Source organism: Osmia lignaria, chromosome 12, assembly GCF_051020975.1.
Source record: "Osmia lignaria lignaria isolate PbOS001 chromosome 12, iyOsmLign1, whole genome shotgun sequence".
NCBI classification, from domain to species: Eukaryota; Metazoa; Arthropoda; class Insecta; order Hymenoptera; family Megachilidae; genus Osmia; species Osmia lignaria.
This window is the reverse complement of record NC_135043.1, coordinates 10512098-10538073: the sequence shown is the minus strand read 5'-3', so window position 1 is coordinate 10538073 and position 25976 is coordinate 10512098. Positions and strand designations below refer to the sequence as shown.

General features: G+C 35.0%; 5 protein-coding genes across 7 annotated transcripts in view; all 5 read left to right on the top strand.

Moving 5' to 3' along the window:
* The first annotated feature begins 24 nt into the window (after positions 1–24).
* Positions 25–2937, top strand: LOC117610096 (solute carrier family 35 member F5). Its single transcript, XM_034337062.2, has 9 exons — positions 25–166; positions 788–1003; positions 1074–1211; positions 1279–1335; positions 1438–1701; positions 1770–1952; positions 2051–2367; positions 2462–2707; positions 2787–2937. Exons 2-9 carry the CDS (start codon positions 842–844, stop codon positions 2854–2856), a joined length of 1437 nt encoding a protein of 478 aa, XP_034192953.1. The 5' UTR covers positions 25–166; positions 788–841; the 3' UTR covers positions 2857–2937.
* Positions 2806–8695, top strand: LOC117610086 (uncharacterized). Of its 2 annotated transcripts, none has more exons than XM_034337047.2 (12): positions 2806–2897; positions 5102–5207; positions 5271–5325; positions 5392–5535; positions 5593–5712; positions 5789–5887; positions 5963–6215; positions 6318–6633; positions 6714–7872; positions 7947–8158; positions 8227–8417; positions 8497–8695. In XM_034337047.2, the coding sequence occupies exons 2-12, from the start codon at positions 5150–5152 to the stop codon at positions 8527–8529; spliced, it is 2640 nt and encodes an 879-aa protein (XP_034192938.2). In that variant the 5' UTR covers positions 2806–2897; positions 5102–5149; the 3' UTR covers positions 8530–8695. The 2 variants fall into 2 exon arrangements, with proteins under 2 accessions (XP_034192938.2, XP_034192937.2); XM_034337046.2 differs by having other exon boundaries at positions 2807–2897; positions 6303–6633.
* A 238-nt stretch (positions 8696–8933) lies between these two features.
* On the top strand, positions 8934–11633 carry ras (Inosine-5'-monophosphate dehydrogenase ras). Its single transcript, XM_034337058.2, has 2 exons — positions 8934–9441; positions 9718–11633. The coding sequence occupies exons 1-2, from the start codon at positions 9115–9117 to the stop codon at positions 10960–10962; spliced, it is 1572 nt and encodes a 523-aa protein (XP_034192949.1). The 5' UTR covers positions 8934–9114; the 3' UTR covers positions 10963–11633.
* A 455-nt stretch (positions 11634–12088) lies between these two features.
* On the top strand, positions 12089–13119 carry AIMP3 (aaRS-interacting multifunctional protein 3). The gene is made up of 4 exons (XM_034337074.2): positions 12089–12289; positions 12368–12571; positions 12653–12748; positions 12846–13119. Exons 1-4 carry the CDS (start codon positions 12206–12208, stop codon positions 12975–12977), a joined length of 516 nt encoding a protein of 171 aa, XP_034192965.1. The 5' UTR covers positions 12089–12205; the 3' UTR covers positions 12978–13119.
* A 279-nt stretch (positions 13120–13398) lies between these two features.
* Positions 13399–25976, top strand: part of LOC117610094 (uncharacterized) — a 60817-nt gene continuing 48239 nt past the window's right edge. Inside the window, exons 1-2 of one of the 2 annotated variants that reach the window (XM_034337059.2) lie at positions 13399–13638; positions 14866–14961. The gene's annotated coding sequence lies outside the window, so the exon portion shown is untranslated. Of the gene's footprint in view, positions 13639–14865; positions 14962–24847; positions 25071–25976 lie in introns of those variants that run through there. The other variant, XM_034337061.2, reaches the window with a different exon arrangement.

The following is a 25976-nucleotide window of genomic DNA, read 5'->3' as shown; positions in this document are numbered from 1 at the left end:
AGCGATTTATTATTTAAATTATAAGAAATAGGTCAAAGAAAAGTTATAAAATACTACTAAGCATATAAATTATACTTTAACGTGAGAAAAGTGTACCTTGAGTGCTTAGTTAGGGAGGACACGATGCTCATGATACCATAATTCCAAAAATGTAGGGGAATTACCAGTACGTAAACTAATTATCATTAAAGTTACTCTCAGATTGTGAGTCAATGTTTCTTTGAACTTCTACATAAATACAATAAAATGTTACGATCGTTTCAATATAGGTTATCTTACATACGACTACAGTTTTATACATTTGCCGCTTATCCACCTGTTATTAATCACAGATCCAACAAATACTTTTTTAGATGTACATTCTTCAGAATTTTGATAATACATTATAACGAACACTTTGCACATGAATTTGTAGTCATAAAGAGATAATTAAATTAGTGAAACCTTGAATATTGTTTTTTTGTCCCTGATTTTAATCCTTTGCTTCCTATCACCGTTTTTCTGTACTCTTTTGAAACATTCATATAGTTGATTTACATGATTATTATTATGCAAATTATATTATCTATGTCTGTTTTATTACACAGGCTATTTGAATAAAAATCTCATTAACTAAGTCAACACATAGATTATGTGTTCTTTATATCTATCATTTAGTAACTTCCACATTTTTGTGATTAATACATCTAATATATCTAAGTAATACAAGTATCATTTAATTTCAATATTTTATGTAGAAGTAATTTCAACTTCTTGGATTTTTATTGTTGATGTTATAATTTTGCAGTGATAACTTTCATCATGATACCATAATTGAAAGAGAGAAAACATTGGATATATTATGAGCTGCTCTGTAGAATTACGGCAACGTAGACAGCAAGGGATGGCGGAGGATCCTCATAAACTTGCAGCAATGATGAATAAATCTCAAAGACTTGTATTGGGGCTTCTAGTTTTATTGTTGGTTGATATAATTTGGGTCTCCAGTTCTGAACTTACTAAAGTAAGAATTATTAAACACTGATTTCAAGCAGACTATGCAGTATTTAATGACATATTTTTCTACATTTCAGTACATTTATAGAGAAGCAGCCTTTGAAAAACCTTTCTTTAGTACATATATAAAAACATCAATGTTTACACTTTATTTGCTTGGTTTATGTTTCTGGCCTCCATGGAGGGACCAATGTAATAAACCAGCAACATATATGGTAGGTTTAAACAAATATTTTTCACAAAGTCAGTTTCTTTATTCATTTCTTGATTGTCAAATTTCAGTTTATAGACCCTAATGTGGAAGATGATAATTTCTATTCAGAAGGCAATACAAGTTTGGTAAATAGAAATTATTAGATTATTATTATAAAATTTACTTGATTTTATAAATTATCTCAATGTGCTGAACATTGATGATAATAAACATTTGCACCATTATAGAGTGATCCAACATTTGTTCCCATAAAAACACCAGATCACTGTGATCGTTCCTCAGGCACAGAAAGTGATGATTCGTCGATACGTTCTGTGAGATTTAGTAAATTAGCCGAAGTTCGCCATATGTCAGAAACTGATGCCACAGAAGCATTATTGGCAAGGCTTAGTTATCAGGCAAGTTTAAGAGCTGGAGAGCATGCAAGACGGCAAGCCAATAAGTTTTCTGTTCAAAAAGTTGCAAAAATTGCACTTATGTTCTGTTTACTTGTAAGTAACAGTTTAATCATCTAAAGTAGCATGTAGTTCAAACTAAGTATACTTATTTTATATTTCAGTGGTTTATGGCAAACTATACTTATCAAATATCCTTAGCAAAAACTGAAGCAGGAGTTGTGACAGTATTGTCATCAACTTCTAGTTTATTTACTCTATTCCTTGCTGCCTTTTTCCCCAGTAATGGAGGGGATAAATTTACATTATCTAAATTAGTTGCTGTCTCCATTAGTATTCTTGGACTGGTATGCATTATTTTATACCAAAATTATATCAGAAACAATAATTGATCTCGTATAAAATGTAGTGTTAATACAAAATCAATATTTTATTTTATTTTTAGGTACTAGTAGGTCTTTCAGATTTAACTATAGAAACTACTAGGATACCTACAGGTATAATATTGGCATTAGTTAGCGCATTTTTTTATGCAGCTTATATTGTATTTCTCAAAAGAAAAGTCGATCATGAAGATAAAATGGATATTCCAATGTTTTTTGGATTTGTTGGACTTTTCAATTTAACACTTTTATGGCCTTTGTTTTTTATCCTTCACTATGGTCATTGGGAAGAATTTGAGTGGCCAGACACTCATCAGTGGACATTTATAATTATCAATGGTCTAATTGGTACAGTTTTAAGTGAAGTGCTTTGGCTGTGGTATGTTTAAAAGTAATATGTTTATAAAAAAATACATATCTTAATTTATGGATTATCTGACTATTGCATTCATTCTACTATTGCTAACTTATAGGGGTTGTTTCTTAACATCATCCCTCATAGCAACCTTGGCGGTTAGTTTAATCATGCCAATGTCAATGATAGCTGATGTCTTATTGAAAAATGTCGAGTATCCTTGTATTTTCTACTTAGGAACTGTTCCAATGCTTTTAGCATTTCTTACAGTGTCTCTTTTGTCCTATTATGATAACTGGGATCCAGTCATGGACTTACTAAAAAAGATTTACATTTGGATTTGTAAAAAAAATAGGTCAATTAGGTATTACACATGCAAAATAAAGTATTATATCCAGATTTCAATTATAATAATATTATTATAATATTTTTTTTTTTTTTAGAATACCAGATCTTGAAGCAGAGCAAACAGAATCGCTCATAGGAATAAATAGCGGTGAACATGAAGCTTAACCCGACAATAATGAAAAAATTATGTAATAAATGTGTTTTATGTACGTATATTTCTACACTTAACAACAAATGCTTCGTCAATATGCATAAAAGATCGGTGTACTGTGTATATGTCATCTTGATATCGTTGTTTCTTTTAATTAGAGGATGCTGTATATATTTCATAATGAGCAATGTATGTATATTTAATTGCAAAGCATTTTTACGAAGCATTATAGTGATCACATTTTATTAATTTGCCATAAAGATTATGTTTTATTTGTGTGCAGAATAGTACTGCCAGACAATAATTACACATTACGAGGTCGATCTTGCTGGTCGATTTTGAAAACAGAATTCTTTAATTTAAAATGTCTACAATAGTCTCCCATTTTTCTTAAAAAGCCAAAAATAGAACCAGTGGTTTGCATTTTTTTTCCTTGAAAATGCTTGTAATGCTAAAGGTTTTGTTAAAGAGTAAATATATATAAATGAAGTTATAAAAGTTACAAATATACTTGATTTCTTCTTCGGAAGAAATTGCATTTCTTATAATGCATATAAAGTTAAAGGTATTAAGATATATATCTAGCTTTTATATTTGTTATCATTTTTTGAAGAAATTATCAATAGTAATGTTATATGTAACTAGGTATGTAGATTGTGATAAATTTGTTAAAGACATTAGGTTTTTGTTATCAACATTATGTTTTTAAGTATTTTATACATTTATTTTGAGTAGGAACGAATTATTTATATGTGCAATTAACGAATATCTATGAAACTATCAGTGGTGTGTATATTCTTCAGTTTCTTAATTGTTCTAAACACGTCACTTACATTTGCTCCTATCTAAAACAAAGTCTGAGAAACAAACGAGTACTTTATCGGTAAAATTTTGTAAAGAATGATAGGAAGTTTATACGTGATTATATTGAAATAATTGTCATTCTTGCTTTATATAAAGTATTTTGGTAGCCTTGTAATATATGTTCTTATTATTGTATTTATAGAGTAGGTAGAAAAAACATAGGAATTGTGGAAGAGTTTAATTTATATTTTGTTTGATATTTTCAACACAAGTTAGTGTATATTGTTATATAAAAATAATATGTACTTATTCGTGGTATTCAAAGTGGAGTATGCCCTAAATTCTAAGATAATACCAGTGAGATATCTATGTGATTTTAACAACATAAGACAGTAATAATGGAATTATATTTAGATTTCGGACCAATTTCAAATTCAGTAACGGTAACGAATGTGGTGGCCAGAAATAAATTGAACATTAATTGATCCATTTTATGGCATACAACTTTTATACTTGGTAAGAATGTTAATTGTATGATCTTTTTTCAAATCTAAATGTATTATTTTCTTCAAATCTAGTCAAGATAATTGTACTAATACATTCCTTTGTTAAAGTACATACAATATAACATCTCTAATCAATATATTTATTCATGAAAACATTTATATACATAGATACCTTGTTTTATTAATTGTATGATTTGTAGGCAAAACAATATTAATTTTTACGTTTGATTAGACGATACGCACAATATTTTTTTTTAATTATGTTTCAATAGCAAAGAAGTATTTAAAGAAGAAATTTAAATGTGTGTTACTGTACATACACAGCATGCACATATATATATATATATATACATAATAAAAAGTTGCAAGTTCTCATGTCATAAATTATTATAATATTTTGTAAGCAAAAGATTAAAAACAAAAACTATATGAATATAATATTAGCTTGATATTGTGATATAATTATTATGGTGCGCAACTATACTTTAATTTAGTGTAATATAAATCAAGCTATAAAATAATGATGTAGATCATAGTTCACTGTTCCTGCATCTACTAAGTTGTATATTTATTGTATATACAATATTTTAATATTAAGATTAGAATGATATACATATACATATTATACATATAAATACATATGTTATTAATAAAAGAAAATGACTGATTATCATACACCTTAAACTTTTTTGTACAAAAAGCTATTGGTCTTATTGAAAATAAAAGAATTTATTGCAATTACAAATGTTTCTTTTGAGTATATATACATACATGTATATACTTTAGATAGCATTTACATAATTACTGTTATCATAACATTTGACTTCAGAAAAACAAGAATAATTCTACTTGAAGTGTGAAACTATTGGTCAGTGAAACATGAAATTAACGTTAAAACTTTACAGTTTTTATTTGTATTTCTTCTAATATTAATAATTTATACATTTAGTTCAGGAACTACTTTTACAAATGTTTTGAAAAACGTAAAAGTTATGAAATGTATGATTGCTTCAATATGGCATATCAAGATAATGCTGTTCAGTTGCACATACAAGGTAAACATTGAAACATTTTTATTTAATAATAATGTAATATTTAATTGATGTTTATTATTTCAGTAAACAGTGAAAACCTGTTATCAGTTCCACAAAAGTATAATGCAGGATCATTACGGTAAGCGTCCAAGTTCAATGTTCTTTTTATGTAAACAGTATTGTAAAATATTTTAAACAATTTCAGTATTCCTGCTGATCCTTCTTGGCCTAAAATACCACAACGTAAATTAGCAAGTGAGATTGATGATGCTATTGAATCCCCATGTATAATCACTTTAACTGGGACACCTAGAAAGAGTCGCACAATCGTCCAAACACCAGTAAATCAGTAAGTATTAAACATTTTTTGCTGCTTGAAATCAAATGTACATGTTTAAAATTACAGATCTCCAAAGTCTGTTAGAACCAAGGATAGTGCATACTCTTCTTTTTGTCATCAAAGAACTACTTCAAGTATGCATACTTTAAAAAGACTTCCTGGCTACGTCGATCCCCGTTTTAAGAAGTAATTTATTTATCTCTGGTATATAAATAGAAATATGATCAGCTTAAGAAGATATTTACATATTTTTTGTTAATAGAGTAACAAATGTTACAAAGAATAAGGATACATCTACTTCTACAGAACATCTACATAATAAAGAAGCTAAGAAATCTGTACCTGAGAGAGACATTGATACGTATGTTATTTTTAATTGAAAGTGTATTACACATTGACACTATATTGTTGATTGCTACAATTGTTATTTTAATAGGAGGCAAATGGAAAAGCAAGAAGCAGAGAAGCCTCATGAAAATGATAAGTTTGATAGCAATCGACAACCAACTTTAGAACAACAGCAATGTCCAAATACTATAGAATCAGAAAATCAGGATAACACTTCAGAAAATGTTAACAAAAGTAAAATCATAGACAAGTGTAAATGTATGAAAAGTTCTTCTGAATATAGATTAAGGTCAACAGTAAATGATGCAGACACTCAGGTGGACATAACTTTACCAGTGCAAGTATATATTCTTGTATTTATAATGAAACATTTATTAAAAATATGAATATTAACAGTGTAAGTTCCCTTAAATTTTTAATGTATTTAGGAAAATAATGGACAGTTATTTTTCGTGCTAGACAAGAAACTTCAAGCAAATCCTTTAAATGCAATACATATTGACACAATTACTATACCTCAAGAATATGTAAAACAGTGCTATAATGTACAAGTTCCAGTTCTTACTTATCAAAACATACCATTGCAAGTATCTGCTGCAGGAACAAATGTAATACCGCAATGTTTAAACAAGTCAGAACAGGAAAGCCAAAATAAAAAATCAGAACCATCTAGTCGTTCTACTAACGTAGAATTATCAAATCAATTTATACAAACATCTTTGGGCCAAATACAACAGATGGAAAAATCTTGTATCACCAGTAATAATTACTATAAAAATGTTAATCAGACCTTATTACTTTTTGTTTGTCCTTAACATTTTATTTTTTTATTTTTTTAGATGAGGAGAAAGAAGATATGCAAGATAGCAAACGAAAAAATACATTAAATATACAAGATGCAAATTGTCTAGAAAATCCAAATATACCTGAAAAATTAGAAAATATAAGGATACAACAAAAGCAACAAGAATCCAGTGACTCTGAATATTATGTACCTAATGTGCATACAAAAAGTAAATATACTAATGCTTTGAGAAAGAGTATTACATGTAATACAAGTGGTGAAGAAACAACAGATTCTGAGTTTATTTTACGGAAAGGTGTACACAAAAAAGATTTTTTAAATAATAAACTTATAACAAAAGGTGCCAGAATGAATACAGACACTATACAAGGTGATGTCAAAGTTTCGGTAGAAAATCAAGATCAAATGAATGTTGTATTAAAAGAACCTAACAAAAACCAACCATTACATAATGTATATAAAAAAGTCATCCCTGAAGCAAAAACGAGAAATAAATCTGAACAAAATTTACTTTGTATAAGAAATGATTGTAGTAGGAAGCTTTGTCACAATTCTGAGCCACATATTACGTTCAAACAAAAAAAAGTGTCAGCAAAATTTTCGAGAAAGGCAAGGTCTTATTTTCAAAAAAACTCTCATTCAGCGCTGGTAGATTCTGATTATACATTGATGTGGCCTCATTGTCAACATAGTAAATATAAACGTATTCAAACAAATTCTCATAGATCTAATCATCATAAAACAAAAAGAATTGATCAACAAATTATAGATACTACAAATTCTAATGAACACAACTATGTAGAAAATAATGGAAATATGGATTCAAGTCAAGAAGTAGCTAAAAGTTTGTCGAAAACATGTTTACAAAAAGAATGCTGTAAATGTGAAATGTCTCCAAGATCAAACACAGACGATACAATTGAAAAACCAAAAGGTATTCCTCCAAAAACTCAAGAACTACTGAATAAAAGTTACTGGGAATTCTACAATAAATTAAGACACAAAATAAAAGATACAAGTAATATAGAACAACAATATCCATATCAGCTTACAATGGATGCATCAGAAAAAATAACAAAAAGGAAATCAAATGAGGCATATAACAAGGAATTAAGGAATCAATTAAAATTAAATCCTGAACTGCAGACATTACAACAGTGTTCAGCTCTTTCCAGTATGATTAACAAAGCATTGTAAGTTACATGATAAAATATTAATTATTTTCATCTAGAAAGATTGTAATGGTATTTCTTTTATAATTATATAGAGACACGAATCTTCAGTCCGATATTATGCAAACAAAACAGTTATATGTAAACGACAATATGAAATCTTCATCAAATCCTACAGGGTGTATGCAAAATGTTAATATAAAAAAAATGGTTTCAAGTTTGAATAATGATGATCCTATGCTTAATAAAATAAAATGCAGAACAAGTAACATACATGATAAACAATTCTTGGAGCTTAAATCTATCAGTAAGCATTTATTTTACAATATTGATTTTCTAATATCTTCCAATACTTAATCTTCCTCTAATATTTAGTCTTTTTTGGTGGCATGATGTATATCCTGATAATATTTCTTCCAATGTTATATGATTATTTTTATCATCAAGACTATAATGATTATGAAAATTTGAGTTACTTAGAATTGATAGTGGAATATGTTTTATCCTCATTCAAAGAAGCATTTGGTGATATTTTCAATGGTGTAAAGCAAATCTTTTTCTATCTAGTAAGATTATAAATGAAATTACATGTTTTAAATGAATTATAGTGGCTTTAAATTTTACATAACTTTATATAATTTTTAGCATTCGTGTAAGAAATGCACCAATACACCATAAAATTAGTAATGATGTGTGTATTATGTAGAAGCTTAACAATATTTTAATACGGTTTGGTCTTTGTTTATTAGTTAACATTTATTTTTATATTGAGCAAGTATTTTTGTAATTGATTGCGCATATGGTTGTTTACATTTCTGTTTATACTTAAAATATACACGTGTATTTGTGATTAAAATTTAACTTGAAGATTATTCATTCAGTTGGTGTTAATATACTTATATTATAAATGTATTACATTGAATCTGTTCATCTGAATAAAAAGAGGATATTTTCAAATTTAAATATACAATTTTCGGTAACTTTCGTATAACATCGTCAACAGCAGTAGTGCCATCGGTAGAGTAAAAAGAGAAATACAATTTACCTCTTGGCTACAAATACATTGTGCACACGTTGATTTCGGTCATTTCGTCTGGTGATTTCTGATCCAGCACGTGGAGGAGACCCAAGATCTCAACCGTCAGTGCAAATAAAGCGTGGACAATAATTCGCCGCAAATTACCTGCTATATTATTTAAGCATTTAACAGTTTTTCACAAACAGAATCTCGTTGATAAGAAAAAATTAAAAAGAGGAAAAACGATGGCAGACTATGTGTTTGGTAACACAAAACCGGCTGATGTACCCCTGCCGGATGATGGACTCTCAGCGGCACAGTTATTTGCCAACGGTGATGGCCTCACTTACAATGATTTTATTATTTTACCGGGTTATATTGATTTTACCGCCGATGAAGTTGATTTGTTATCACCGTTAACAAAGAAGATCTCGCTTAAAGCACCGCTTGTATCATCGCCGATGGACACAGTTACAGAATCTGACATGGCTATTGCCATGGCCCTATGCGGAGGGATTGGAATAATACATCATAATTGTACGCCTGAATATCAAGCGAATGAAGTACATAAGGTACATTGAAGTACATAAGTACATTCATCATTTAAATATTTTTATTTGTTCAATGACAACAATCTCGTTCCGATCACGTTGCCTTCATAAAACACTGATATACCTATTTGCTCTGCGCGAAGTACAGATATAATTTCATCTCACCTCGCACCCCCGCTATTTTTTATTTCTTTTTTACTCGAATAATAAATCGCAGCGGTGTAATAATAATACGTAGAATGTGTTTAATTATAAGAGAGGAACATATATTTTTTTTAATATTAAATTTTATTTTAGGTAAAAAAATATAAACACGGATTTATTAGGGATCCTGTTGTTTTGTCACCTAATCACACAGTTAGCGATGTTATGAATGTAAAAGCTGAACATGGTTATTCCGGTGTTCCCATCACAGACACAGGAAAAGTAGGAGGTAAACTGCTGGGTATTGTTACATCCAGAGATATTGACTTTTTGGAGAGTTCTCCAAATCAACAGTATACCAAGTTAGAAACAATAATGACAAAATTAGAAAATTTAATCACTGCTACTGCTGGTGTAACATTGCAAGAGGCAAATGTGATTCTTGAAAAGTCTAAGAAAGGAAAACTTCCAATTGTTAATGAAAAGGGAGAGTTAGTATCTCTAATGGCAAGAACTGATTTGAAAAAAAATCGTAGTTATCCAAATGCTAGCAAAGATGAGAATAAACAATTATTAGTTGGTGCTGCTATTGGTACACGTACTGCAGATAAACATAGGTTACAACTTCTTGCTGCATCTGGTGTTGATGTTATTGTTTTGGATTCTTCTCAAGGCAATTCTAAATATCAAATTGACATGATTAAATTTATTAAATCCGAGTATCCAGGGCTACAAGTAATTGCAGGAAATGTTGTAACAACTATGCAGGCTAAGAGTCTAATAGAGGCTGGTGCTGATGCTCTGCGTGTTGGAATGGGTTGTGGATCTATTTGTATCACTCAAGAAGTTATGGCTGTAGGAAGACCTCAAGCAACTGCTGTATATAAAGTTGCAGAATATTCAAGAAGATTTGGTGTACCTGTTATAGCTGATGGTGGAATTCAATCTATTGGACATATAATTAAAGGCCTAAGTTTGGGTGCTAGTACAGTTATGATGGGCTCATTATTAGCTGGTACTTCAGAAGCACCAGGTGAATATTTCTTTAGTGATGGTGTACGTCTTAAGAAGTACAGAGGCATGGGTTCTTTAGAAGCTATGAATAGAAAAGATGCCCAAGGATCAGCAATGGACAGATACTTTCATAATGAAATGGACAAACTGAAAGTAGCCCAAGGTGTTAGTGGTTCAATAGTTGACAAAGGAACTGTTTTAAAATTTTTACCCTATTTACAATGTGGCATCAAACATGGATGCCAAGATATTGGGGCAAAATCTATTTCTGCTTTGAAATCTATGATGTATAGTGGGGAATTAAAATTTGAAAGACGAACACATTCAGCCCAACAAGAAGGAAATGTTCACAGCCTTTTCTCATATGAAAAGAGACTCTTTTAATTAGGTAAATATTGAGTGAACATCATATGAAAAGTACCTGCATTTACTTGCATATAAACGATGAATTTTAGCAAATTATCTCGAATTATGTGATATCACATATTGTTTAATAAGAAAGAACAAAATTATTTCTTAATGCTAGACAAATGAAATTTATTTCATGATTATTTTATATGTAATGGAACTTGTTTCGAAATTTTTAGACATACCTTTTATTACATCCACATTACTTCATAAGTACTTACAAGCATTCATCTAGAATATAGAAATGTATTTTATACATATGCAGGTGTAAAATATTTTATTGTTTACAGAAGAATATAAATTCTATTGGAAGCTATTTTAACGAATCCTTTTAAGTGTATTAACTTGTACAGAAACTTCTATTATATATTCCTGTAATAATTCAATTTTTTACTACATTATTCTTTGAGTAAATTAATCAATTTAATTGATAAATATGACTGATTCATGAAATAAGTTATAACTCGTATTGTAATATTTCTTTCTTGTTGCATTTAGTGTACCTGATTTATACTACTGAAATGTATATTCTTAAAATTTCCTAAAATTATATTAAAATTTCTGCAAAAGCTGAAGAAGAATTTTGAAAAATCACAATGCAACAAGAAAAAAATAATATTAATATCAAACAAGTTTATAAACTGGATGCCAAACTGTGGGAACAACCAGAAAGTTAATCAGCTTCACTTTTTATTGACTGATTATTCATTCCTATTACAAAGTGATAAAAACAAAAAACTTATCAGATTCCCTACTACCTTATCATGTATTTTAATCTAATTTGACAAGATGTTTTTATGATCCCAATTTAATATGAGCTATCGTTTAAAATGAAAAACTTAGGCTGAATTATTTAAATTAAGTCAATTAACTTTATAATTTTAAATATACCGACTAATATAAACATGTCATTCTGTAATCATTAGATTACAGATTTTATACAAGTGTTGTTACAATAAAATGTATATTTGAAATAAATCATTAATTCATGTTGAACATGTTTGTGCGGATTTATTATAAGTATATTTATATCCCTCATGAGGTAATAAAAGATAACGAATGTTTACCAAGTGTATACCAAGGTAGCAGGTACGCAATTAATTCAAATGATGTTTTATATGGCGGTCAAGTATCGCGCTCTTTTCAGCCATAACCTGAAAGTTATTCAATATAAATAGCATAAAAACACGAAAGCCGTACAAGTACAAAGTTTGAAACAATGGTTCTGTGTAACGTTGAATGTTTAGAAAGGATTTCTAACTATTTAGATGTTTCACCGTTGCAATTGGAGGTGCATGAAAATGTAAATAACAAATTTTCATTAAAAATAAATTATGCTCAAAGTGGAATTGATATGTTTCCTCTTTGCATTAATTTTTAGGCGATTGTTACCACGGACAGAAAGTCGAATCAAAAAATCGAAGGATTTAATAGTATAGTTCAATCTTTAATTGAGAATTCTGAATGTTCTGATATACTGGGCACTGATAATGAAATGAAAGCTTTGTCGCGTCAGTGGTTAGAGTATGCAGTTGTCTGCGTCAATTATGCTGATACTCCTGCCAATGTGAAAATAGTTTTGCAGGTAACATTAATCCACTTAATTTTATAATTGTGTTACAATAAGCTACCTCAGAATTATATAAACCATACATTATTTTTATAGGAATTAAATGTTGCACTAAGGAACAATACATATTTAACCGGTACAAGGAAAACCATTGCTGATGTTACCCTATATTATGCATTATATTCAATAATGGTAATAAGAGCAAACATAACATAATAAGTGGAACACAAGAATCCTTAGTAAATTGTATGGATCAATCTAATCTCTTTGCCCTATTTTTTTGTTCTAGCGAGAATTAACCCACCAAGAAAAAGCTCAATATGTTCATGTGTCAAGGTGGTTTGATAACATGCAACAAGAAGACAAATTACGACAGCAGTTAGATTTGATTTCGTTCGATCTGTTACATTTATTTTTATAAATAAAATGAAAAAACGGTAAAGGTATATCGATTATTATGTATTATTGTTAGTATAACTTAAAAGTATATAAAAATGTCTGTTTATGAAGGGAAAAATAATAAAATGAGAGAAAGAAGTGGAAAACACCAAATGTTAAAGAAAGTGTCAAATTACCAATTTCTTTTATAATTATACAGCTTGTATTACCTGTCCGTTCCTCTTAACTCAGGATGTTCATTATATTACTGTCGAATGTTTATTTAATTTAATATGATTTTAGTCGGTGAAACTACATCATTTACAATCAGCACAAGGCAGAAAAATTACTAAAATAATTGTTTGACAACAAATAAAGTATTTTCAAATTCGATCCTAGCTCCATCTATACAAAAGTGGCTGAAACTATCGACAACCAGTGGAAACTATTTACTGACTTATCAGTAATTACCATGAAGCTTCCGATAGACGATGCTAGCGGCACCTGTCTTGGAAAATCGATCAGTAACCTGTTGAGTAGTTTGAGCCATTTGTTTATAGATGACGGTACCAGGGCAAATGAAAGCGTAACCTCTAAAACCAGACTGACGCGCGTTATAGTGCGAAGCGGCTAATTTATAGCAGACTCCATCCGCAGTGGAAAAAGGCTGAGACAAGCTGCTCCAGAGCCGCTGATATATCGAGGTAATATAAAAAATCAAACTCAATAAGATCTCAATTGATAAAAGTACAAAAAAACGTTTAGCAGAGTTCTGATTAAATTAGCCAGAAGCGACCCGGTACTTCTATGTCCCGACGATATTTCAAGCTTTCCGGATTAGTTTTAACCGTGGTTTACCTGCGTCAACGTTTTATAACACCATTTTCAGGAAGTAACGGTAGAATTTCATAGCCAAACTTCGCTGATATCTTGCAGTTGCAGGGTAATCGTTTAAAATGTAAAGACGACACTAATTTATAACTACAGAAGTTACTTTTGAGAAAAGTGTATACCTCTAAAATTTGTCGTGCGAATGTATGGTCGAACGAACAGGTTCAATGCGTCGAGACTTGTTAGGAACGAAACCGGTTTGATTATCCGTGCGTTATTATCCTCGCGAAACGAGTTGAACGGAAATATTGGATTTAGAGGGTTTGATTTGGCGACAGGGCGTGAAATCGCGTGGCCAAGCGACCGGTTCGTCACGAATGTTCGGTTCTATGACAAATAGACGGTGTTAGCCGCAAATCACAGCGATACGTGATTAAACGGTGGGTTGTGCTTGCTTTAAAGAGAATGTGTTCGTCGCAGGTGTTTCATGATCGGTCAAAAGCATTTCGTAAAATTGATCAGAAATTGTAAGAGAATCGAGGTCGATGAAAAGAATACAAATAGATTCGTCTACCGACTATTGTCTGTTCAAACAAGTAAAAACAAAGAACATCTGGTGGAACAGCACTCGTTGCAATCGTTCAAGTAAAAGAAAACTATGTTTGATCAGGCAAGTGGAACTAGTTTATATTGCGTGTAGACACGGTAGAACAGGAATGCAACTTCCCGAGAAGTTAGAACGCATTTACATACGAAGGAATTTACGGTTCTATCGAAGTGATAGTTTCTACCATTTTTATGGTTATGGAAAAAAATAATCATACAAGAGGCAACACTCGGGTGTGTTATGACGTTTAATAATGAAATAATTTCTCATTTATTTAGAAGTATTAACACGCTGCGCATTCTAATGCGACTGCGCATGCGCGTGCGAATGTATTACTGCGCGTCTACTAGTGGCGTGCATGCGCAGTTTTAATCGCGATTCGAACGTACGCAACGCGCTAAATTGTATATTAACGTTATTTATAAATTAAAACAAGTCTAATTGTGCGAAGACTAGTCGAAAAGCCGTGAAATCGTGTGATTTGAATTCCCAGAATGGAACTTGAACTAACGTGGAGTGACATTTCTCTGGTGACGCTGGACGGAAGGGCACCTAACCTCGATCGCAGTATGGCGCAGTTCAACGACCGGTGAGTCCATTATTTTATAGTTTCTTCAACAACTATGCTCTTAACTTTCTTTGTTTACAAAATTTCAAGACTCATTTTAGAATCATTTATTAAAATGTTACTTGTCGAGAGAACCATAAATTTAATCTCGTTTTATCACACATGGCGTTGCACCGTTATAAGGTTTTATAGATTTTCACTTTATTATTCATATGCAGTATGGACGCGTCATGTTTTAAATAAATTTTCCATGAAACTCGAAAGTCATCGTGACTCGGTAATAATACCGTTCTATTTTTCAAAGTAATTCGAAAAAATGAGAAATTCGAGGTGGTGAACCTGCCACGGGCCACGGTGGTGCCAAGAGAAAAGTTACGCGTCGCGTTTCTTTGTTCCCACGTTTTCGATGAATTCTTCGGCCCCTCGATTTTCATTTATTCATCCCTGCTTCCTTTGACCGCGAGAAAAACACGCCTGTTCGTTTACCATTTTCACGGTGGTACTTTTAATATTCCCTCGCCCCGGTTTCCTGGCTCGGTCCGTTTGCATTTTTGAAATTCAAATTCTACCCTACAGCGTAATTTGCAAAGCGTCCAAATTAAAAAAAAAAAAAAAAAAAAGAAAAGGAGAACGAAGCGATTTAGAATATTTAAATGAATTGTTTTCGATGAATTCATAAGGGTTAGGAATCGAGAGGGGAAGAATAATGTTTCACATAGGGATTTCTTTTATTTGGTGACTTTGCAATGTAAAGCAGTGGATTTTTGGTAGAAATCTAAACGACGTTCGGTGGACCAGAACGATAACTCGTTTACGCCGTTTTTCCAAGCTCGACATTTGAATCGATACGATAGATAAGCGAGCCAATTTTCGAGCCAGCACCGCGACGGGGCACGTTCAACGAGGAAAAACCGTATCAGCCAGTTGGCTGAGGGAGAATATTTTCGAAAGGTCCGCTGATACCGCCTATCTCGTCGAGTAAAAATACTTCTGTCCGTTTTAACTTCTCCGACGCGTGTTTCTGCATCCCTTTTCTAACTTACCCAATAGCGTTTCCGATAAAACGGTCATTAGCACCTCTTATTATTCTTCCTCGATTCCTATCATTAATCACGCGAGAATTGAAATTCTAATCGGTTTAGATTCACCAGAGGCGAAGAAACGAGAGGGAAAACAGTTTATTCGCGTTGTAATAGCGAGGCGAACGAGTTATATTTTTTTCTCGTTAACGAGCCGGTCGAAATCAGGAAAATCTCGCGACGCGAAACAATCGACTGTACCCGAACATCCCCAGCATCCCCCTGGGAATGTTAGCTAGCAAAACGTTCGTCGAATCCGGCAGGAATGACTTTCCTGAAATATTTCGTTTTTCCCCACGGTTTACCTCTTTCTCCTGTCGCAGAATCATTTTGCAAACATGAAAATTTATAAACGCTTTTACCTCGCCAATTTCGTGTTTTACGAGTCGATAAATAACGATTCGTTAAGGTTGTTTCGTTATAATAAATAATCAGAGCGAAAGCGTGTTCCGATAAATTAAGGCTCTAAAGGATAGATACCCGATGTTAATAATCGTAGTCTAAATAATTACCAAAGTTATTTCCGAGAGCAAAGATGGAAGATTAATTGGAGGATCGTTTCGATCGATCGTTCTAATCGTAAGTGAAAAGGAAATTTGTTACCCTTTTTTCATTCCGGTGGAAAGGTAGGGAGGTAGGTGGAGCGAGAGGATCGAAGCAGCAATTAATTTCAAGTATGTAGCTCAATTTAGGCGAGAGCTGTTCCTACCGGACAAAAGCTTTCACTCGTTATTCACTGCGCTCCGTTTTATACTTACCTGATAGATGGTCCTTCGTCCCGTAAACAAAAACGGCAATCAGAGAGCGAAACCTCTCAGATGTAAACTAAGTCGTAAATCCTTGAATGTAAACCTGGAAGAGAGCGCGGCGTTGTTGAGTAGATTAAATCTTTCGAACCGAGGCTCGGCCAGCCGAATATTTGGGTAGCAATCCTGCTGTAATGAAAGAATGTTGTAATGTTCAATTTGTAAATTGAAAAATAAACCATAAAACTCGAATTCTGAAAATGTTAACCAAACACGTGCACAAAGTCATCAGTCATAACAACTTTGTTTAATAGCAATTCTTCCTGTTTGTTCTCTACACCGAGTGTACTCAACTTTGAACAATTTCGTTTCACAATATATCCCTCTACAAAATAACGATCGAAAGTTAGTCCTTTTTTTTCCCGGAATTTTTCCAACGCCACAGAGGTTTTTTTTGCGGGATACAACAAACGGGCATCGAAGGGAACGAGAATTTCGTTTCGACTAGAATTTCGAACCTATAGTGGCCGTTGTTTTAAACAACGGAACAACAAGCGATAAAGAAAGGACGAATCGAAACAAAAAAAAAAGAGCACAATGTGGCTGGTTTTTCTGCGCACGGAAAAATTCCGTCACCCTGCGAAATCTCCGCGATTCATTTCTCTTTGCCAATTGATTTAGTCACTCGGTCGAGTTTAATCCCGCCTCGTGAATAACCGGATAACCGAAGGCATTTGCGAAAATTCGTTCGACAATTAGCGGACGATCAATTTTCAATGGACTTTTCAATAAACTGTTGCGTATACGTTGTTCGACACGCGCGATAGGAGAACACGGGTTTTCCTTTAGCGGTTTTACTTTTCACCAAGAATTTTCCCAAGAAGCAGGGGACGATTTCTTTATCGAGAGGCTTGCTATCTCTCGCACGTACTATCCATAGTGAATCACAGTCTTTCATGTAAATCGGTTTCGAAAGAAATTGACCAAGATAGCGATAACTTCGATACGCCTTCTTTCCAAAGCGTCAAGATTTCGTATTCATTCGCTATTCCAAAGAGATTGAGGAGAAAAGAGACGAAAGCTCCTTTTTTTTCCAAGGTTAATACCGTTATTGAGTGCAATCGACGAAACAAGAGATTTTCATTCAAATCTTTCCGTAGATTTCGTGTAGCAGGCTTGATAAATGTTAATGTCTACGGGTACGATGTTTTCCATTTGTATATTCTTTCTCGCTTTGCGAAAGCAACGACATTTAGAGAGCCCAACGCAATTTGCATTATTTAAATCGCAAGACGAATCTCCGAGAGATCTGTCGTGCTGGTTCCCAGCGTAGCTATTTGTTTCTTTCGACGTTGAAAATGTCGTTAAAATCGTCTACGTTGAATAAAATAAAATTAAATCCTCGTTGAAGTAGAACGAGTTAGCGTACGGTTGTCGAACTCGACCAGTTCGGTTCATTGAAACAATTGTTCCCATCTATAGAGAGAGAAAGAGAGAGAGACCGAACAAAGTTGTATCTTTAAAACGAAAGAAAATAAAATTCCATTTGGCAAAATTAAATGGTCAAAATAAGAATAGTTAGGCTTAGTGCCTGACGAGACGAAACCGTACAGGAATAGTTTCCATAGAAAGAATGACCGTTTGAAAAGTGGCGATAATTAACGCGGTAAACGAGCCGAAATCTTAATCTCACGCCATTTGCACGCGGATCTACGATTAAGAATGATTCAAGAACGTAGTTATCCAACCTCGTTTCGTACAACTGTGTGCCTCGACAAATTTCTGTTCCTTCGAAAGTTTATTTGTTGTAAAGGAAAAGCTGAATTTTGGAGCAACAGACTTGGATATTGGTGTCTGTAGATGTCCGATAGGATGAATCGAGTATCTCTTCCTTATTTTCGAATAAATAACCGTGTCAATGCGATGATAGACGAGCCGTGAAAGGGTTCCGAGATGAACGAAGGGTCTCTTTTGGTCCTCGAAGCGTGTAACCGTTTCTGAAAGGTGATTCGTCGGTATTATCAACGAAATTACACCGTCAACGACGAAGCAGCTGGTTCGTTTTAATCCATCAAAGCTGTATTCCATCCCTCTGCTACTCTGTTTCTTTACCGACTATCAAAAGCGCGAAAACATTTTTTATTATATCGTCGAAAAGTGTATCAGTTGAATTCGAATCGACTCGTACAACGATCTGGCTCGTTCTTACGACTGCGAACCACCGCGGGGAACTTCGGTATCCGGTTTTTCACGAGTTTACGCTTCCTCCGGTGCGTCGACACCGCGGAAACTTGCTCTAGATTATCCGCAAAGATTCTTGCGAGCGGGCAAACTTGCCCGAGTTCCGTGATATCGTTTATCTCGGTTAGCTAAAGAAGTTCGAAGTTTATGGCTCGATCCGACCGGTCGATGTTCCGAGAAAGCCTTCATATTTCTTCTGAGCCTAGGATAAGTTATTTGTCCTCTTTTTAGGTTCGCCCTTAATAACGATCCTTCAGAAGGAGTTGCGGTAAACGCGTGAAATAATGATACGGTCGATTCGTTTCGATAATTTTTCAGAATGTACGTCGAGAATAATTTTAATGAATTTCGAATTAGAAAATAATTGAATACAATGTCATTCAATTACTTTCTAATCATAATTCACGAGGTAATTCAACCACTTAACGTCCAGGTACGTAATATTACTTTTCCATTGCGTGATCATTCCATCATTTTCGTAAATTCACTCTTTTATTGTTATTCTAACGAGCCACCCTATAGAATGTGTTACCTTGCTAACGGTTATCGCGATCGCGGCAACTTTCTTCGACCCTCCCGACAAAAGTTTGATATACCAACGGTTACTTCACGATTAATCATTCGAATTCACGAGAGTAACCTTATCGAATCGTGATTAACCTTAGTTTCCTTTCAGTTGCGAAAAATAACGTGTCCCCGAGATATCAGATACGAAGTTGGAAAAGTCTTAAAAGCGGCTCAAACGTGACAAATCGGCCTCCGAGGTTGAAATGGAAAAAAAAAAAATTGTGCCGTTATATATTTTCTGAAATTTTCTACTAGATCGATTTCTATGTGAAACGCGAAGATTGGAAAGCAATTTCTTCGGGTGAATCGATAAGATGGAGGAATCGTTTAGTTGCATAAACGCGTCCGAGGAATCGGCTATCACGCTCGGCGACGTTTAATTATCGTCTTCGAGCTGCATAATTATACACCGAATGCTCGCGGGAACGTTTACTCGCTTTATTGCGTAAACAGATCCCGATAATTGCTTCGAACGACGATCAGGAGAAACGAACGACTCTCGACGCGTCGGCGGTGTCTCGATTAAAATCGTTCGGCAATTCCGAACCGTGGGTAGATTCGATGAATTTGCGCAAACAAACATCTTTTTTCACTCGAAAGGAAAAAGAAAAATAAATTGAAAATCAGTCGAATCTTTATTGTTTGTTCGATCGTCTCTGTTGTGTTCGGTAATCGTATCATAATCGGGAACGAGCAATAAACCGAAAGGGCGATCTGTTTGGAGGGTATCGGTAAAGGGTGCTCGTAAATAGAAGGAAGGAGCCGGTGCTGGAAGAGATAGCGTTGGATACGACGTGTCTGCCGGTTGCATGCAATATTCATATGGTGTAACGATGCCAATAAGCTTCGTTGAATGGAACTGCTATGATCCTACGAGTGTACGCTACAATCGTCATGGTTATCTACACGATACACCCACGTGTCGAGCTTTCGGGCACCTTATTACGAGCACACCCCCGAAGGATTATTCGATATTTTATATATCGGAGAATAACTACCCTTAAAAGTAGGCTTAGGTTATTGGATAAGGGGTTTATTTGATACGTATTCGCTGCCATCGTCGACGTAGAATGTGATTACTCGTTTGCCACCCGTCGACTGTGCTTCGTAGGAATTAGGAATTAGTGGCACACAGCATGTTCCTGGCTGGCTGCGAACGCGCTAATAAAACAATCTCTATAATAGGCATATGTAGTGGGTGGTAAAATAGAATACCTCGTTTAAAATTCGACCAAATGACTTGAGGTTTCTCGAGAAGCTATACAAATTAATTTGTCGTTTTAATAAAAAATTACAATTTGTTGAAATTCTACGAAATAGAAGATTCTCGTGTCGTCAATTATAAATATTTTCACACGAGTGGAAACGATGAAAGAGGTACTGTTATCATCATCTTTGACTATGAATGATCACGAAAAATATCGAGAGTCATCTCCTTTTGTAGATGTTTTATTTCGCTGAGACAAGGTAAACTGTTCGCGCAAACTTTAGCGGGGTGCGAATCTCTCTTCTTTGTGTAAAGTCTTTGGAAATGTAGGTGGGTGGTATCGGATCACCTTGCCACTGTGCAGGGTATTTGTCATGGATGACAAAGAATGGCTGGCACGGCAGATGTTTTTTAACATCACCGTGATTTATAAAGCCATTCTAAAGTCACAGATCGCCTCTTTTGTCGGTTTATTGAAATAACAATTGCAAGTTCTTCCAAACCTCCGCCGATAGCACTTTAAGGATTAATTATCACAGTGAAACGGAGAAAAAGAAATCTCGGCTAGGTTCTTTTTCTTTCTCCTCGAGGAAACTTTCTCTCTGCTGTCCTCCGTTCCTTCCCTTCCGATTTCCGCTTTAATTCACTTTCGTCTTACCCTGGCATCGGTCTCCTAATCAGCCTCGAAGCTCCCAGACCTATCGAATCGATCGTGTTCATCCGACGATGGATTCAAAAGAACAACGAGATCCACTTTCCTGGATCGTGAAGAGCTTCGCGGTTCTACAGGCTGGTTCACGACACACGGTCGTAATTTCATAGTTTCCTTAGCATTAACGGATCTTTTATAATACTCGTTCTTGACAACAATTGTTATCGAGTCGATTCGAAAAGTATCGGGCGGGCGTCCGATAATATCGGGTACCCCGAGCACATCCGGGTTCAATGTTAAAATAAAAATAATACGTGTGACTGGAGGCAGGGCAATGAATTTGATTCGACGGTAACTTCTTTGCTATAATTTTCAATCGTGTCCCGTATATTATGAAACGCCCCGTACATATACGTCAGTACAATCCTTTCAATCGAACAAACATCAGGAACCAACTCGAAACTCGTTGCGCCTGTGAGCAATGGCGAATTGAATTCGATCGTTGGCTTTTCTTGCAAGCCCTTTTCTTTCTCCCAAAAGAGAACGACGCCTAATTCGCTTTTAAAAAGAGGATAATAACGGGTCTTGTCCGGCTTGGTTCACGGTGAAAGAGCAAACCAACCCGAGAATCTCTTGCGGAGGATCGATGATCTTCTGTTGGAAACTGGCGAAAGCCTTTCACCCGTTTCCTCCTTCTTTATTCGCTTCCTTTGATTATCGATCTTTCTTATCTACACGATGTTACGATGGCCGGCAAACAAGACGAATGGATGGGAATTTCTGAAATTAAATTCTCCTTCGAGGGGTGTCTTTTTGATACTTTGCGGTACAAAGATTTCTCGATGATAAACGTCAGAAGTTTCGATTAACTGGAAAAAATTTGAAAAGAATCACAGGAATGTTGTATGAAATACGACTCGTTGCTTCCCGATTCTCTTTTCCATCGATTATGCACGATTTTTCGATACAACGAGACGGGAAAATAATATTCGAGAACCGGAGAGGAAAGGTGAAATTTCCGAGAGAAAAATCGCTGCCAAGATATTATATATTCGGCATAAAATTTTTCTACGTATCACGATTTATTTTTCTCCGACCGGATCCCTCGCGAACAATTACGAATCTTGAAAGACTGGCGAATTATTGAAATTCCACTGGAACCTGTGCAACCGTCCGCGAAACGCTCGAGCTGGCTGATATATCGCGCGTCGTCGTATCGTACCGTTAATTCTTCGCTTAATTATATCACTCTGCGAATTCATACCCTGTTGACTGCGAATTCCCCGCGTTTTCATGCTTCTCGCGCGAACACCTTCCTTGAAAAATGAAAAAATACCAAGCGCGTTATCCGGTTTAATTAGTCATCGCCCTTTGAAATCGGGTGTGGATGAAATCGTTTGGAAAATTCTTATCGCTTTATGGAAATTAAAATGGATACTTAAAAAAATTTCACGTTACAAGCGGTTGAAAGAAAGATAAGAATGATTTTTCGAGAGTTTCCCCTCTACCTGTTGCCTCGACTCGCTGCATAAATTATATCCATTGCCCGAGGAGAGCAAAGAACCGGGTGAAAATAAAACGCATCGGTGTAACGACGAAAGTCCGCGGTACGCCGAACAGGGCACGTTTAACCCTCTCAGGAGATTTGAAGTTTCAAAAGGGATGTACAATATTTACAGGTCTCCGGTACGAGTGGACGCAGTTCTCGCGACGACATTTTCCACGCGATATCAGCAAATCCCCTGATAAAGATAACATCCCAAGGAGGTATTAACCTTCATCCCCGTGGATCCCTCTACATCCCCTTGTTCTACCCGGTTCGTTTCATCCACGAACGCTTTCTTTACCGGATGTTCTTTAGAACCGCAGACTTTCGACAAAGTGTTCCTTTGCGTTTTGCAAAATTAGGTCTATTCCGGTTTATCCCCTCGGTTGAAATTCTCTTCGAATAGTACGTCTTCGTCCCTCTTCCCGTGGATGAAGACATTTGCTTTTGTTGCTAGGTTGTTCTAATAAAAATGCAATCTTTGAATCTTTGAATCTTGAAACAGATGGAACTCGACGACCGTGTCTTTTCACTCGAATTTATCAATCTTCCAACGGTGAGACGTGTAATTTCGCGAATAAAAGGTGTAGAGTGGAGAGGATATTATGGCTTGTGTCTGCCCCTCGATGCCGGGACGTTCAATTAAGAACCTTCCGCTATAGCAATTTTCCTCGAGAAACTTTCATTCGTAAGCTATATTTACGCCATCGCATTCTGGACACCCCCGTAAAGGTCAAAGATATCCAGCGATGATATTTCCTTAGAATTTCCATCACTTTGGGTGCATCGCTTTGATTCGATTAAACTTCAGCTTATTTAACGCTATCAATATCAAACTCGACGTCGTAACCGGGTTTAATCGGTCCGTAATTTAAGCAGAAGACAAATCAAGTCAGACCAAATGGATATCTAGCGTTAGGATTAATTGACCAAAACCAGTAGTCTATACACCTAATCTTCCACAAATCATAACGCGACGTTAATCCCTTCTCGTTAAGTTTATGATCAGTTGTAAACGCCTTCGGGTGATTTCAGGTATTACGAGACTTTGCTACCATTTAGAAGTGTTTATGATAGGGGTGGGGTAACGTCGTGGGTAACTTTTATAATCAATCATGTGGTCGGTCAATATCCAGGAGTTTCGTTAATTACATTTCTTTCGTCTGATGATATATGGGATAAGAGAGAGTGTCTTTTCGTTTATTTAGGATTATGTTTCTTGTCAAATTCAAAATGGTATCTTTGTAATTGTATTTTAATTGTAAAAACGAATTATATTTTACTGTAATTGAATAAGAGAGCAGAATTGCAAATTGTATTGTAATTTAATCGAACGAAGCAACTGAACTTCGAATTACAAAATAATTGAATACAATTTAATTCAATTACTTTGTAATGACAATTCAATTGTAATTCTATGCAACTCTGTTTGTACGTTCCATCTTGAAATTAATTAAACAAAGTACCCATATAATAACGATAGTGTGAAACTATCCTTCCTGCAACGAGCACCATACTTGGGGCTAAAATTATGAAATCAACTCACCCCCATGATTTTTCCCCCATAACGCGGACAGTTGCGTCAATTCCCGTGCAATTTACACGTCGCGGCGCGTCAATGAAGCCGGTGGTGCACCCACACACCGCGACCTACGTCATCCATCCAGTTTCCCGGCGAGTTGAAGCGGCGTAGGTGCGACGACGTCCGAGGGTGCTAGAAGAAAGAGGGTTCAGGCTCGTCGCGGCGCCTACCTGCGCTCCCTTTGTATCGCGCATGCGCCGCGACGAGGAGGGAGGAGTATCCGATCGCGGCAGGGGTGAAGAGTACGGAAGAGGGTGCAAGGCCTGGTACGGCCGGGTCGAGAGGCGACGAGTCGCCGGCGTCCGTTTAGAGCGGCGTCGTGACGCGTCGGTACGCCAGTGCACCGCGTACCACGAACCGGTCAACTCACCTTTCAATCTCCGTTCGTTCGGCCGACCTACGCGTTCGCTCTGCTCGTGTTTACCTCTCATTGACGAACCTCGAAGCGTCGGAAACAAGGAGAAAAGAATCCTTCAGTTTACGGCAGATCGGAAGAGTGCCGTGTAACAGGTACGTGATTCGACTCGATTTGCTGCAACAGGCTTTTCATTTGTTTATACTTCCCACGGTAAATGAGCAATTTTTCGTCACCGTAATGGCGTGAGGCCTCTTCCAGGTGAACTACTCTCTGCTCTTCGATTTTAAAGTTAGCTTCTGAAAAGGCACCTTGCTCTATCCTCTAATTTTTTTTTTTTTTTTTTAAAGAATTTTGTAATTTTATTTATGCACGATACACCGTCTAATTGCATTTTATTCATTAGTAGAGATTCGTTCCAATTAACTCGATTGCTGTGTGGAATGAAAGTTACACCTTTGAATTCAAAACTATAATTGATCGAGCGTACTTCGAAAGTAAGAACAATTAAACGACCGTGTGTTCAATTATAGCTCGTCCTAGTAATTTACTCTCGTTTTCACTTTTGCAATTAAAATGTTCTTCACCTTCGTAAAGTGTATATCTGTAAATATTTAAACGGTCATTCGTGTTCTAGAAAATATTTATACTATTCAATATACTCGTATATTGAAATCTTTTGTTTATCTATGTTGAACGGCGATTGTTAATCAGTTGGCATCACGTTCGATCCGTAGTATCGATAAAAGTTCGATCGCGCGACGGTGCGTCAGAGGGACGCTGAACATTGACGCCACCCACATAATTCCGTATAAATAGATTCGTAGCGTCGCGAACCGTGAAAGATTATTCACGATACGACTAATGAGCTACGCGATGACGTTTGTTAATACATTGACTGGCCGGTAATTCGTCGAAATTCAACGGAACCGAAAGGAATTATCGCGGTAATCTACGATTCCGTTAATGAATCAGCCATCGCACATTCGACGATCCTATCGAGCCTTTGGTCTGCTTTAATTACCACGTTGACGTTTACTGTAAAATCAGGACTAACCGTA

Coding starts and splice junctions, on each gene's coding strand:
- LOC117610096 (XM_034337062.2), top strand. CDS start 842: ATGAGCTGCTCTGTAGAATTACGGCAACGTAGACAGCAAGGGATGGCG. Junction 1,212..1,278: donor ATAAACCAGCAACATATATG/GTAGGTTTAAAC, acceptor GTCAAATTTCAG/TTTATAGACCCTAATGTGGA. Junction 2,708..2,786: donor AAAAAAAATAGGTCAATTAG/GTATTACACATG, acceptor TTTTTTTTTTAG/AATACCAGATCTTGAAGCAG.
- LOC117610086 (XM_034337046.2), top strand. CDS start 5,150: ATGTATGATTGCTTCAATATGGCATATCAAGATAATGCTGTTCAGTTG. Junction 8,159..8,226: donor CTTGGAGCTTAAATCTATCA/GTAAGCATTTAT, acceptor TCTAATATTTAG/TCTTTTTTGGTGGCATGATG. Junction 8,418..8,496: donor AGCAAATCTTTTTCTATCTA/GTAAGATTATAA, acceptor TATAATTTTTAG/CATTCGTGTAAGAAATGCAC.
- ras (XM_034337058.2), top strand. CDS start 9,115: ATGGCAGACTATGTGTTTGGTAACACAAAACCGGCTGATGTACCCCTG. Junction 9,442..9,717: donor AAGCGAATGAAGTACATAAG/GTACATTGAAGT, acceptor ATTTTATTTTAG/GTAAAAAAATATAAACACGG.
- AIMP3 (XM_034337074.2), top strand. CDS start 12,206: ATGGTTCTGTGTAACGTTGAATGTTTAGAAAGGATTTCTAACTATTTA. Junction 12,572..12,652: donor ATGTGAAAATAGTTTTGCAG/GTAACATTAATC, acceptor TTATTTTTATAG/GAATTAAATGTTGCACTAAG. Junction 12,749..12,845: donor ATGCATTATATTCAATAATG/GTAATAAGAGCA, acceptor TTTTTGTTCTAG/CGAGAATTAACCCACCAAGA.